General features: G+C 46.5%; 1 protein-coding gene across 1 annotated transcript; it reads right to left on the reverse strand.

Moving 5' to 3' along the window:
- Positions 1–1,087: 1,087 nt before the first annotated feature.
- On the reverse strand, positions 1,088–13,523 carry LOC124692098 (citrate synthase, glyoxysomal-like). The gene is made up of 13 exons (XM_047225398.1): positions 13,275–13,523; positions 12,355–12,535; positions 12,180–12,265; positions 11,943–12,047; positions 11,738–11,800; positions 11,427–11,536; positions 11,193–11,312; positions 11,046–11,121; positions 10,037–10,110; positions 9,791–9,911; positions 2,258–2,355; positions 2,040–2,163; positions 1,088–1,496 (listed from the first exon to the last, which is right to left on the reverse strand). The coding sequence occupies exons 1-13, from the start codon at positions 13,506–13,508 to the stop codon at positions 1,365–1,367; spliced, it is 1,524 nt and encodes a 507-aa protein (XP_047081354.1). The 5' UTR covers positions 13,509–13,523; the 3' UTR covers positions 1,088–1,364.
- Positions 13,524–15,295: the final 1,772 nt, after the last annotated feature.

Here is a 15,295-nt window from a genome sequence, read left to right on the forward strand (position 1 = left end):
AAACAATTTATTATATCCTTTTTGTAAATGCGATCAGAAGAAAGCAAATGAATCATGACAGTGATGACTCCAAAAATTACCAGATTAGAGCTCGTGAAAACAACGTGGGCATATGCCACCATATGCAATCGGCGTTCAACTCACGATCGACTGGCCATCACTGCCTAGGCACATGCAACTCATCCATGTTCCCAACATCTCCGAGCACCGACGAGACGGGAATTTACCAGCGGCCAGTCTAGAACAGCAGCTACCGTTACCAAATCCGTCCACCTGACCTACTGCAAAAACTTATTGTGAATCGTAACTGATGAGTACTCCTATATTTCAAACAAATTGTGATGCGTCTGGTCCTCCAGCACATGGCCGCAGTTAACCATCTCTTTCAGTTTCAGATCAGCACGCGGTGAAGGAGACACCACGGCCATATAAATCCATGAAATGCACAGTACTGGGATCAGAAATGTAGCACTACCAAGGAAAATAATGAAATATCTAGGCTACCAAGATTGTGACATGCCATGAGAGTATTTCCAACAGAAGCGCTAAATTTTGACGCTAAAATTACTTTGCAACGCGTTTTATCTATGTTTCGCGTGTGAGGTCAAATTTTTCTCCGATAGAACCTCTAAATTTTGGAGCTGTAAAACTGGGTAGTTGTTTCTGCGCGCGGTCTTTCCGGCTCGGTAGATATAGCACACGGGATAGCGCTTTTGCAGCGCGCTCCACTTTATAGCACAGGGTGCAGCATCTGTTGAAGCATTAATTTGGATCTCTCGCGCAACTAGTCACTTTTTTGGATACGGTCCTGTTGGAGATGCTCTGAGCTCTTCTTTTCTCCCCAGGGGCAGTAGAGCACATGACATAGCTCACTATGCATTCCAGAGATGCAGCGCCGAATTTGCGCAAGGATTTCCGCCCAGACAGAATTATCTGGTCCAAGGCCCATCGGTAGGTGGTTATGTTGTTCAAAGGTTTTAATTTTGTTGAAAGATATGTGGCATTGCTGAATGACAGCCATTGACACAGGTAAAAAGACTCCCATTTCCAATAAAAAGAAGAAACACAAAGAAACAGCGGCCACCCATGCAAAGAACTTGACCTATCTCTTTTTGTTCCATATGATTAAGACTTTCAAGATACTGAACAGTTTGTAGAGCGTACATTGCAGGATAACAAATTAACAACACGTTACAAGTGGATTCTACTACCAACTTCACATGACCACCGGTCAAGTGTCCAGGCGGCATTATTACCTATATATACGTGATAACACAAGGATAGCAGCTCCCAGATTTAAGCAGCCGTGGCCTTTGGCAGCTTGGTTTATTGTGTGGACTGTATGCTGTATCATGCAGACTGTTCTACAGGGCAGAACCAGCACGCCGACGCCTCGTCGCGTTTGATGTAGCGATCTGCCCAAGCTGCTCACTGTCGCTTGATGGCACCCGTTCTCTCACAGGGGTGTAATGCCTTAGCCAAACACCGGTATATACCTGGAGAAAAACAAAGTACCATAGAAGAAGCAGTCGTTACATAGGTAAGAAAATGTCTGGCAACCAGAGTCACTAACGTATCCTGGATGGTTCCATTTTCGGAACTTCACGACTAAAATGATGTTAAGGGAAATGTTGTTTGTTCTACCAATTTTGAGAATGAGGCAAGAAATAAAAGTAGCCTAGGAAGACAAGGTTTAGTGAAAGCACGAATGGAATTCATTGACTGACTTCCATATGAACAAAATCATTTTGATCATTTCGAAGGTGCACATGGGACACCTCTCACCGCTCATAAGAAATCCTTACTAAAGCATAGGGAAATCTAGCTACACCAAACGACATTCAAAAGAATAAGTAACATATACAGGCCATACATTGCACATCCAAGAATAAAATCTCTAAGCTGGCTCAGTATAGACTGATTACAAAAATTACATTGTCAAATACCCATATGGAAGTTAACATGGTTGTCAATGAATTCATAAGTAAAAAAGAAAACATTCTACACATATATCTGATTATCTGTTGGTAGCCACTGACCTGTTGGGGCCTCATAATTTTATTGTCAGGGTCATCAAGTGACTCCTTCCAATGTGCTAACCAACCAGCCATGCGAGGAATTGCAAACAGAACAGGGAAAAACTCAGTAGGGAATCCCATTGCCCTGAAAATCAATGAATCACAATTTAAGCACAGTAACAAAAATAGGATGGGGGTTAGAAAATAGACTGCCAAATTGGGAGAAACAATTGATGTACCTATATATTAGGCCAGAATAAAAATCCACATTTGGATACAGCTTCCTCTTGATAAAATACTCGTCTGACAGTGCTGCCTTCTCCAAAGCAACAGCTACCTGGTATGGCATCAGAATGCATCATAAGGGTGTTTTCGATTTGGCAAAGTTAAAGTTGCACAGAGATGGCCATGCTATTTAGAATCCCCACATCAAGAACGTGGCAGAGTTCTTATGTCCTTATTGATAGCAGAAATGAAATGAAAGAACATCAGACCCTAAAGAGTGTTGAGCCTTATTCAAATTTTAAACCTCTCTACACTAATAATCAATTAATATTGGGCACATCATGCTTTGGCAATTGTTGAAAGGATCCAGATATAACACTATTCTTCTTGGATAGCCCTAGCAAGACAGGTTAAAGCGTGCGACGTAGCAATATTCTTGCAGAACATAGGAAAACTAGGGACTCTACAATGTCCAACAGATGTACACACCAGCACTTGTTTTGTCGCAAGTTTGCAGAAGATGATCGAAAAGATCAAGCGCGGATTCCTCTGGGCCGGGCGCGCTGCGGCTAACGGAGGGCACTGCCACGTCAACTGGAAGCGAGTCTGCCGTCCCATCTCCTACGGAGGTCTCGGCGTGCAAGACATTGAGCGCGCTGGACTCGCCCTGCGGCTGCGCTGGCTTTGGCTCTCGCGAACCGATGACAGCCGCGCCTGGAGTGGCCTCGACTTGCAATTCTCCGCGGACGAGCATGCGCTGTTCTTCGCCTCCACCACCATGTGCATTGGGGACGGACAGCGCGCATTATTCTGGGAAGACCGATGGATTTCTGGCAGGGCGGTCAAAGAGCTTGCGCCGCACCTCTATGCTTGCGTCCCCAAGCGACGTCGCAAAACCAGGACCGTGGCTGACGGCCTGTTACAGAACTGCTGGGCCAGGGACATCCAAGGGCTGCTTGGCATCCACGAGATCGGGCAGTACCTGCTAATCTGGCAAGCGATCCAAGGCACCACGCTAAGCGCCATGCCCGACCAGCTCCTTTGGAAGTGGAACGCCTCTGGCACCTACACAGCCAGCTCATGCTACCTCGCAACCTTCCACGGATCCACAGCTTGTTGCTCCTGGAAGTTGGTTTGGAAGACATGGGCGCCGCCGAAGGTTAAGTTCTTCCACTGGCTTGCAAACCTCGACAGATGTTGGACTGCGGAGCGCCTGGCACGGCACGGTCTGCCCCATCACCCTCGATGCCTCCTCTGCGACCAGGCACCTGAATCCATGCAACACCTCATGCTCCATTGCCCCTTCTCCCGGCAGGTTTGGCACGAGGTGCTTGCTTGGCTCAGGATGACCACCAGGGCTCCGGATCATGAACCCACCCTGATGGATTGGTGGCGCCAGGCTCGTCAGGAAACGCCAATGCCACTTCGCAAAGGACTGGCGTCGACGGCCCTGCTCATCCCATGGATGGTCTGGAAGCACAGAAACGCTAGCGTCTTCGAAGGAGCCCAGCCCTCCATGCCGCTACTGCTGCAGAACATCAAGGAGGAGCTATGCATCTGGGCTAGGGCAGGTGCCCAGGGTTTACGTGTTGTCCTGCCTCCCAGTTGGGATGTGCACTGATTCTTTTTCTGGTTTCCTAACCTGTAACCGGCCTCCTAGGAGGATGTAAACGATTCCCTATCTTTTCAATGCAATGAAACGCAAAGGTCCTTTGCGTTTTCTCGAAAAAAAAAAAAAAAAAAAAACTATGCAGATGATGAATGTATCAAGTATCAACATGGCTGGTCCAACTCAACGTTTCTTTGCAATATTAATGATCATGTATAATAACACTACTGGCATATTAATGAATACGCATGTAAAGAAACTGCCTGAAGCCAATCCTCAGTGTTCCAAGCATATTTTTGCTGAAGTGCCTTAAGGACCGGAATGGCATAAAACATGCAGCTTTCTCTCGGGCATAAGAAAAGATGGCCGGTGTACACTAGCTCAGCTTAAGTCAACAAGGCAGGGCGGCCAGCACGCGGTATGAGGCGGGCGAGCGCGGGGCGGGGTGGTCAGGTTCGGATGAAGGTGAGGGGAAAAAGGAAGAAGAAAAAAATGCTGCCAGTCAGCTATTTAGAGGCATATTCTGGAGTATGCCGTTTTACGATTTCCTTTTACGGGATCTGCTCCTCGCGAGGCATTTTCAGCCCTTAAATCATGTTCACCATGCCCTTTATATGTGTTCTTAAGGGCCAGCATTTACAGGATCTGCTAGAGATGCTCTAAGAGCATGTGAACAAGTTTGCTGCAAACTTGGGAGAGGAAACCGAGCTTCTGGACACGAACACATGGGAACGCTCCACTTTCTCCATACTATTCTAAGAACTTCGATATTGGATACTGCAAGCTTAATGGCTATGTGTGATGGAAGATTCGGCTTGGTAACTAGAACTGGTCTGATCTGAACTGATGCATTGAGATTTGTGGGCTTTTGAGCTCATGCTTACGAGTGTTGGTGTAGGCAACTGGTAAGCTGTTTTCATGGTGTCTTCTGGGTTAAATATTCTTTTTTTTTTTTTTTTTGAGAAAACGCGAAGGACCTTTGCGTTTCATTTCATTGAAAAGGTAGAATATGATTTACAACCTCCTAGGAGGCGAGGTACAACGAGAAGTAGACTAACTTAGTGCACATCCCAGGTGGATGGCAAGACTACTCTAAGTCCTTTTGCGCCGGCTCTAGCCCATAGGTTGGCCTCGTCCTTGATCATGGAGACAAGGGTTTGGACAGAGGGCTGGCTTCCTTGGAAGATGCAGTCATTGCGGTGTTTCCAAAGCATCCAAGGGGTGAGAAGCGCAGCAGAGGCGAGTCCCTTGCGCAGCAGCTTGGGGGTTTGCTGTTTGGCCTGCACCCACCAATCCATGAGGGTGTCTTCTCCATTTGGTGCTCTTGCTGTCATCCTGAGCCAGGCGAGAACTTCATGCCAGGTTGTTTTGGCGAAAGGGCACTCGAGCATGAGGTGATGCATGGTTTCTGGCGCCTGGTCACATAGAGGGCAGCGTGTGTGGTGTTGCAAGCCGTGTCTTGCGAGGCGGTCCGCAGTCCAGCACCTGTCCAGATTGGCGAGCCAGTGGAAGAATTTCACTCGTGGTGGTGCCCAAGTCTTCCAAATCAGCTTCCAGGAGTGGCAAGCTACCGATCCATGGAAGGTTGCCAGATAAGCAGAGCGGGCAGAGTAGCTGCCATCATTAGTCCACCTCCAAATAAGCTTGTCTGGCTTGTCAGTAAGAGCGGTACTCTGGATGTTCAGCCAAAGCTGTAGATATTGCCCAATCTCGGTGATGCCGAGGACGCCCTGAATGTCTCTAGCCCAGCTGTTGCCGTTTAAGCCAGCTGCGACGGTGGTTGCCTTGCGTCGCCGCTTGGGGACGCAGCTGTATAACTGTGGCGCCAGCTCGCGGACCGCTTTACCTTGGATCCAGCGATCCTCCCAAAAGAGGGCTTTGCTGCCATTCCCAACCTCCATGTAGGTCGAGGCAAAGAAGAGGGCTTGTTCGTCGAGGGAGAACTGTAAGTCTAGACCACTCCAAGCCCTGCTGCTGTCTGTTCTGGTGTACCAGAGCCACCTCAGCCGTAGTGCCAAGCCAGCGCGTTCAAGATCTTGGACTCCCAGGCCTCCAAGGGAGATAGGGCGGCACACACGGTTCCAATTAACGTGGCAATGCCCTCCATTGGCTTCGGCACGCCCAGCCCAAAGGAAGCCTCTCTGAATTTTGGCGATCTGTTTGAGGGACTTCTTTGGTGGTGCGTAGACCAAGAGCTGGTGTAGGGGGATGGCACCAAGAACTGCCTTAACCAAGACAAGACGGCCGGCTTTGTTCATGAGTTTAGCCTTCCAAGCCGGCAGCTGCCCCGCGATGCGATCGACGACAGGTTGTAGTTGTGCAGCGGTTGGTCTTCTGATTGTAAGGGGAATGCCTAGGTATTTGATTGGCAGGTCCACAATCGGGCAGCCGAGCTGTGCAATGATGGGTGCAGCAGTCTCGCTGTCGCACCGGATCAGAGTGGCCGAGCTTTTTGTATAATTGACCCGTAGACCTGATGCGACGCTGAACACCCGTAGGATCCCTCTGATGGCCGCTATATCGCTGGGTGTTGGATGGCAGAAAATCATCACGTCGTCGGCGTACAGGGAGATGGCAGGGATTACCCTTGAGTGGTGTATCTGCTGTAGGACTCCCAGGTTGGTGGCGCGTCTAATCAATCGTCCAAGCACATCCACGGCGAGCACGAACAACTGCGGAGACAGGGGGTCACCTTGGCGCAGCCCACGCCTATGCCAGATTGGAGGTCCAGGCTCGCCATTGATGAGGACTCGGGTGCTAGCTGAGGAAAGCAGGATGGCGATCCATTCTAGGAACCTCTGGCCAAATCCATATTGGCGAAGGACCTCAAACAGGAATGGCCAAGATATGGAATCGAACGCCTTGGCCAGGTCAAGTTTCAGCAACACCCTCGGACTGCCCAACTGGTGAAGTAGCCTCGCGGATTGCTTGACCAAGACAAAATTGTCGTGGAGGCTTCTCCCGGCAATGAAAGCATTCTGGCTTCGGCTCACCATGTCAGTAAGCTTGGGAGCGAGCCGTAGGGAGAGCACCTTAGCGAATAGTTTGGCTACCAAGTGAATGAGGCTAATAGGGCGGTAGTCTCCAAGTTGGCTTGCGTCCGCGAGTTTCGGCAGCAGTGTGAGCAGCGCCTGGTTGAGGCAGGCGAAGCCACGACCACGCATCTCGTAGAGCTGCTGGAAAGCATCCACCAGGTCTTGTTTGACCGTGCTCCAGCTTGCGCGAACAAACTCAGCGGTGAACCCATCAGGTCCCGGCGCTTTCCTCGCCGGAAGCCTCTTGACGGCGTTCCAGATCTCGCCGGCGCTGAATGGCCCGTCCAAGTCCTGCAGGTCACATGGCTCTATGAGCTGCGAGAGGTCCAGGGTGTGTTCTCGCTCGACGGCAGTGCCAAGCAGCGCGTCGAAGTGGGAGAAGGCAGCCTCCGCCATATCAGCGTGGTCCGTCAGCACGCGGTCACCATTGGTCAGGCTGAAGATACGGTTTTTTTGCCGCCTATAGGTGCATTGCCTGTGGAAGAAGGAGGTATTCGCATCTCCATCTTTGAGGTTGGCGATGCGGGCTCTCTGTCGAGCGATGGTGCGCTCAAGGGATGCCAAACCAAGGTAGGTTAGCTTCAGTTGCTTGCGGAACCATGCTTCCTGGGGTGTTAGGAGTCTGTCCTCCTGGGCCTTGTCGAATCTCGAGATGAGCTCGCGGGATATGGCCATCCTGTCCCTTACGCTGCCAACGGAGCGAGCACTCCAGCTCGTAAGCTTCCGTGCCGTGGCTTGCATGCGCAGCAGGATACGGCGGAAGGGGTCGGCGTCGTGCACAGAGTTCCAGGCCTCCGTGACGGTTTCGTGGAATCCATCCAACCGTAACCAGTACTCTTCGAAGTGGAACCGCCGGTGGGCTGCAGGCATGGGAGAGCAGTCGAGTAAAAGAGGACTGTGATCCGAAACGACGGACGCCAAGCAACGCAAATGGCACTCGCCATGGGCTTCTTCCCAGTCTGTCGTGCATAGGACGCGATCGAGGTGCACCAGCGTGGGAGGTGATTGCTCATTAGACCACGTGTACCGACGCCCGTTGAGGTAAACCTCCTTCAAGGCCAGATCATTGAGAAGGCGCCGAAACCTTCCCATCATCCGGCGATTTAGGTTGCCATTATTCTTGTCTTCCTCGCGGTATATGAGGTTGAAGTCCCCGCATAACATCCATGGACCGGTGCAGTCCGCACGGATGTCGCGCAGCTCCTGGAGAAAGGCAAGTTTGTCTAAGTCGTCCTGGGGTCCATAAACCACCGAGAGCCACCACGGTGTGCCAGCGGCGGTGGAAACCTTCGCAGTGATGGCGTTGGTAGTAAAGTTGGGGTCCGTGATAGTCACGGCCCTGCTCTTCCAAGCTAGGAGGATGCCTCCGCGAGTGCCGATCGCGGGCAAGTAGGTATAGTCATCAAACTCTGATCCTAGAATTTCAAGAATGTCAGGAGTACAGATCAAGTTCAGCTTGGTTTCCTGGAAGCAGATGACAGATGCCCCAGTCGTGTCTATCAACGACCTGATGGCTAAGCGACGCGTGCGCGCATTGAGACCCCGCACGTTCCAGACAACGATCTTAAGGCCGTGATCCATATACAGCGAGATCGACGGAGGAGAGCTGGAGCGCTCGGCTAGACCCCACAGGTCACAGCAGCGGTGGCAGGCGTCACCGGCGTAGTCGGCATGCTCGCGGGGATCTGGCGATCGACCAGGGCAGCAATGGCCGATAGGACGGCGAGCGGGATCGGCGCGGCGAAGACATTATCGAAGGCTTTCATCATCTCCGGTGTTATGTGTTGGTCCACATCGACAATGCCGAGGGTGCGCAGGAGCTGGACGCGGGCCCGGCGTTCGGCAGTGGGTGCCTGCAAGCACATGCTGATGGTGTCTACAAGGGCCCGGTCCCAAGTATGATCGATTAATGCACCAGCATATGCTTCTGCTATTATAATAAATAAATATCCAACTACTTAATGACCTGATCGAAAGGATTTTCGGCAATTATCATCCTCCATTTAACATTCTATGCATCTGAGGACATCCTTGATTTGATTTAGCACTTTATCTTCAAAAGATGCCATGTCAATAATTCAAACTTATGATTTGATCCTGCAAAGTAGCGGTTCTATTATTCTGGTTTAGTCCAAAACATATCTTACTTTCCTATAACTCACTGTAATACTGAAACCCTGTATGGCTGTATATTAAGTGCTGCAAAATGGTATGTAGTCCATCTTCTAGGATGCAACACGCAAGAGACACGTCAATAGTAGCTGAAACTAATGCTGTTTGTGAAATTCGTTGCAGCATTTGCATTCTCCTGATTGTATCTTTCAGGATTATTCGGGAATTGGAGCTACAGAAATATAGTACAGCCATTTTCCTTCTTTTCCATTTGATAATCGAAAATCGCAGCAATTTTCTGTTACTACAAAGAATTTTCTGTTACTATTAAGAATCGAGAGATTGGGCAGCAGAGCTAGTACACGGTGAAACGAATTCTTCTCTGTTCTCTCTTATGAAGAATCGAGAGACTATTTTCTCTAAAAATGAATACGGAGCTTGACCACTGTGAACTAAATAGCTAGAAACCAAACATGTTTCAATTTGGATGTGTAAGAATGACCTGTTTTCTTTGATCATTTGCGTTCAAAAATAACAAAATCTGAATGGTTTGGTAGACAAAATGTGCTGAACAATTGGGCTATAAGTACTCCCTAGCAACGCTCGGGTATTGTGCTAGTATCTACTAATGTTTCATAGATCAAGTTAGTGTCACTTAGCACTCAAAGCGTAACAACTCTATTTCATTGCATGAGAGCACTGTTCAAACTATAGCTGAAGAAAGCGGAGAATTGACAATCTTTTCAGAAAATACTTGCTCCCTACAGTTAAACAGATAAGGAACAACTAACCTCGATAAGAGGATCCCGTCCCACAATCGTGAAAACCTCCTCCGCTAACTTCCGGATGACTTTAGCACGAGGATCATAATTCTTATACACACGGTGCCCAAAACCAGACATTTTCCGCTTCCTGAAAAAGGAAAGATATCTCTTGTAAAACAACAACAGCACATAGAAGGATTGGAGTACAAAAATTACTGAAAATATTATCATGCAGACCAAAAAAATATCAACCAAGCAGGAGTTGCATATCACCTGTTCTTCACTCCCTCAATGAAATCCGGAATATTCTCTACACTTCCAATCTCATTTAACATTTTAAGTACCGCCTGACATACAGAAAATAACATTTAGCTCCACAATAAGATGGAAATCCTTTGATCTCTACAATAACAGATAGCTAATATTAACCCTATTAGCCAGAATGCAAGTTTCAGATATGGAAGGACATCGAAAAACTAGCATTTCGTTACTGCATGTACATTTCAGAAAATAGGGCAGTGTGGGAAGGGAAGAGGATCCTTGTGTGGATAGATCTACTTGCATATTGTCATGGTGAGAAACAAAACATATTCACAGAAAATGTGCTGGTGGGTCTTGCTTCAGAAATAGGATTATGCGAGTTTCAATGAAAATCAGGCCAAGACTACCCACCTTCTAAATTATAAATGGCAATGCAGTCTGCTTTACATGGAGAGTATGACAGCCTGTCAGTATGGATAAACTCTTTGCAGGTACCAAATCTAATTGAATCTACACACAGGTCAATATGTTGTTCCTCGTGGTCTATCAATCCTGGTTATTCTTTTTGCAGTAGTTTAGACAGTTCCCAACTAAGGAGATATTGAGCAACGTAGTTGAAGTTAGAGAGGTATCAGTATGAGATTCTTTTTGTAAAGAAAATTGGAGTCGTTGCGAGCTCCTGCCATCAACAGATATAGGGAACGTAAGAGTAGGATGACGCATAACTGCACGAGGTTGCTCATAATATACTTTCAGTTATGTTGGGTTTCAATTTGGGTATTGATAGGGCCTGTGTAGGGCAAAGGTGCAACAGGCAAGTCTAAATCTGATCAAGTGTAAGGTCATCATTTAAAAACAGAACTGCCTTTACAAGTGGATGCAAGATTCATGAAGTTTTTAGCTGATGGAGCAGCCTATTGCTTCTCTGATTATGATTTTTTTAATTATGAGGATTGTTATATGTGTAGAAAAAATTTAAAGCTTGAATGCATCAACAAGGAGCAAGATCAATATAGTTTACCTCGTTTGCGCCACCGTGCAATGGACCATATAGAGCTCCAACAGCGCCAGAAAGAGCAGTGAAGACATCGACACCACTACATAAATATTCTAATTAGGAATCAATTTACTCCTACTACTTGAGCAGATAATAAAGGACAAGATTTACCTTGATGCAAGGTGCCTAACAGCAGCTGTTGAGCAGTTCATTTCGTGTTCAGCATGAAGAATAAAAAGGACGTCCAAAACCCGGGCAAGTCTGGGATTTGGCTTATAATCTTTGTTACCCCTGCAACACATCAAGAATAGGAAAACATGTTACCAATATTGGAAGCAGAAACTTGAACCTTCTAGCAAATATATGCGAGCAAAACTGATAGAGCTTCCAAGTAACCTGACTTACATAGAGTCCAGCATATACAAGAAATTTTCTGAATAAGAGAGATTATTTGAAGGAAGGACAACAGGCCTTCCTGCTAATCTCAGGTAGGCTGCAGCTGCTATTACTGGTGCCTAAACAAATAGTCAGACCGAAAGTTAAGCAGCATGCATAACAAAATCACAATGAACCATCATTATAATTTTCATCATGAGGTCACATACAAAATCTCCTGGTATTTTCGGCACGGTGAACAAAATTTAATCAGTTGCAGTTAGTACCCGAAAAAACTACATTAACTGAACATAAATTACATAATCAGGTAATTGTCATACCTTCCCAAGAACTCGTACAATTTGCTTATCCCTAACCTGCTTCGATTTGTATAGATCTTGACCCTGCATGGGTAGAATTTGTCATCAGTCAACTTTAAACTGTTAGACAGCATGTAACAGATGTAAGTTTCATGGTTACTATACATTGAGTAGGAACTATGTGAAGAAATATGTGCCCAAATTCTTGCATTTAGGAAGTACTCACTCTAAGAGCAGGGTTTGCATCTGGATGGAAGACTGAAAGTGTGCTCATTGCACTGGCAAGGACACCCATGGGGTGGGCATCATGAGGCATTGATTGTATTATATCCTGAAAAGATTAAAAAACAACAGCATATCACTTTGCAATCCAAGCGAAGCAGCATAGCCTGAAACCTGTCTGAAGTTCTGAATATATTGCAATATCAAGGTTATAAAAGAGAAGGTAAGGGACAAAACATACCAAGAGTCCTTGAGGAACAGCAGAGTGCTGCGAAATTGCAAATTCCCAGCCTGCCAGTTGACTCTGGGTGGGCAAATTCCCATACACTGTGAACGCAGTAAGTCGTTAACCAACAATTACAAAACAGCAAATATCTGCTACAATTAAGTAGGAACGCAAGTTTCATAACACTTACTTAAGAGGTAGGCGACCTCAACAAACGAGCTGCTTTCAGCCACCTCCTCAATTGGATAGCCTCTGTAGCGAAGAATTCCCTCGTCCCCATCAATATAGCAGATGGAAGAACGCACCGGGGCAGTGTTGAGATAACCAGGATCATAAGTCTTAAGGCCCTTGTCATCCTTTCCAGTGGTAATCTACAGCATATCACAACAAGAATCAGTTTTGACTCTCTCTGATTTCATTTGATTTCATTTCATGACACAAATGAAGCATCATAAAAATTGGAAAGTAAAATGCTTTGAGCGAGTTCCATTGCAATTTGGTGCTGTGAATCCCAGTAATCTATAGGAAAAATAGTAACAAGATCTTAACTGAAATAACAAACGAAATCAGCTGTGTCAGCTCCCCCGGAAGCTACACATGTTGGTCAATTACAAATGTTTCCTAGACCATGCTCTCGGTGTCACTTGCAATGACTTGCATTAATAAACAATCAAAAAAAAGTTATAAGCTTCTACTGATCATCAGTTCAACTTCAACCTTGTACACAATTAGTATACAGATTGTCGGCTAGGTGGTATTCAATTTCAGGTGCTCGGTTGAGTTAAAATTTGATCTTTATATCATCCTCAGTTCTTGCAAATTCTACAAATGAATACTTCACCCATTGCTGCATCATCTAATCACAGGTTCAACAGTCCCTTCTGCAAATTACTGAACTCGAACGTGGACTTGGATCCAAACTCAAGCCCTTCTACATGGGCCAAGCTGTGACAAGTACATCAAAAATCCTAACTCAATCCCGAACCCACACGAACTCAGCTTACACCTAACCGAATTCCACAACACAAGCTCCCTAAGCACAGCACAGATCGCGCTACGGTCTAACGCCGGACCCGGCAGCTAGCGCTAGTAGACTGGAGTGGTGGCTACCTTCTTGAAGTCCGTGGCGCGCACGGTGCCGTCCTCGGAAACCTTGACCTCGTACCGCTTCCCCGTCCTCGAGTCCACCACGGCGAGCACGCCGGGGCGGGTCGCCGGGGGCGCGGCGGCCGACACCGGCGACCTCTCCAGCACGGCCGCGCGGTCCGCGCCCTCCGCGCCGGCGCCGAGGAGGTGGGACGAGAGCACCGCGAGGCGGCCGCGCGCGGGATCGGCGCGATCCATCGGCTGGGTCGGTGGCGAGTAGGGAGGAGACGACCAGAGCAGAGCAAGAGAGAGAGAGAGAAGACGCGGCCACGCGAAGGAAGCGGTTGCTTGGACGCCTTTGCCTTTGCCTTTGCTTCCCGCAACTCGATGCGTTGTGTTTTCCTACTTCCAACTACTCCAATACTGTATTTTTTTTTAAGACAAGCTACATAAAGTTTGACTAACTTTTTAGAAAAAAATACTCCATGAAACACATTTCATATGGTATCTATATAAAATTGTAGTTTCTGATATTTTTCTAAGAATTTGGTCAAACTTCATTTAGTTTGAATTATTTATTTAAAAATAGGTGTTATTTATTGGAACGGAGGTATTACTGCTATCTTCTTTGGGACTTCAGTCGCAGCTGTAACATGTGGGATGCTAAAGGGCGTGTGAGAATTTATTACTTTTGTTTCTGCTTTTTCAGTTTTCTTTTTCGTTACAAATTAGGTATTTTTACTGTCAAAGCAGCACTAGTTATGTTCTTTTTCTAGACCATTTGATTCAAATGGAATTTCATGGATCTTGGAGTGTTGGAATCATTAGAAACTTTGTGGATCATTTGATTTGTAGGGTGAATCGCTTAGATTTTTCCTAAGAATTCATTTCCGCTATATTCATATAAAAAAATACATCCAATACAAATATCATAACTTCTTGTTTTATGGTTATAGGATAATTGTGCCCCTGGCCCATGCATGATGCTTTGGTGTCTTACTAATCCTTCATTATTCTTTTAAAGAAAATGATTTTATACCTCAGAGGGATCGTGCGACTTGGATCACATTTTTTGGGATTTTCATGCGGTCAACAATGTTTTGCTACATACCAATATTATGTTTCCTATTTTTGTTGTCTTGAAATGTTGCAGTGCTACAAAAAAATTGCTACGAAGTATCCGGCAAGCACTTCTTTTTCTACGCGATCTCCGGCGAAGTCTTCGACAAGGTCGGTTTTGCTACAATATCATAACTTTTTCCTACGAGGTCTCCGGCGATTCTCGGATGAGGTTATTCTTTTTACCTTTCTATGTCCTTCTTTTTTCCTTTATGTGTCATTCTATTTCCTCTGTGTTTGTGGGTGAGCCATTTTTCTTACATAGAAGCAAAAGTGGGGGCATTTTTTTGCTAAATAGTAGCAAAAGCGAGATATAAGGCAAAGCAAGACAAAATATCTAATCACATGAGCCAAAACAATTTAATCAAATGGCGGAGCTGGGAATTCTAATCCAACGAGTTGGGGGCATGTTTCCTTTGATAACAATGTGCATATGCTGGTGACAAGGTATTAACTTATCAATGCCTACGAGTTGTAGACTAGGGTTTAGTTGGAAGTAGAGGGCAAGTAGATCTCGAAGGTTTCAGCCGAAAAGTACTCGACGATTATGAAACTAGGGTTTGAGGAACAATGATTCGATGCCTTCTTTGTCCCTCGACTCCTCCTTATATATGAGGTGGAGCCGAGGGATTCGTATTGCACAAGTTACAGAGTCCGAGAAGGTTTCTAACCCCTCCCGCAAGATTACAAACAATGCTTCCTATTACAACTCTAGCTTTCCTTAACAATATCTTGGGCTTCCGAATCTTCTTATTCTTCGGGTAGTGGGCCTTCAGTAAACCCCGGGTACTATCTTCGGCGAGCCCATTGGGGATGCCTATGTCGGTAGCCCCGAGATTTTGCTTGAATCGCGAGTCGTGGAAAATCTCCGCTGTTTATTTTTACTCGACAACTTAAAACCTTTCTATATTTCTTCACATAAGTTT

The sequence above is a fragment of the Lolium rigidum genome, chromosome 2, assembly GCF_022539505.1.
Source record: "Lolium rigidum isolate FL_2022 chromosome 2, APGP_CSIRO_Lrig_0.1, whole genome shotgun sequence".
NCBI lineage: Eukaryota > Viridiplantae > Streptophyta > Magnoliopsida > Poales > Poaceae > Lolium > Lolium rigidum.

Coding starts and splice junctions, on each gene's coding strand:
- LOC124692098 (XM_047225398.1), bottom strand. CDS start 13,508: ATGGATCGCGCCGATCCCGCGCGCGGCCGCCTCGCGGTGCTCTCGTCC. Junction 11,537..11,737: donor TTGTACGAGTTCTTGGGAAG/GTATGACAATTA, acceptor CTATTTGTTTAG/GCACCAGTAATAGCAGCTGC. Junction 9,912..10,036: donor ATTGAGGGAGTGAAGAACAG/GTGATATGCAAC, acceptor TTCCTTTTTCAG/GAAGCGGAAAATGTCTGGTT.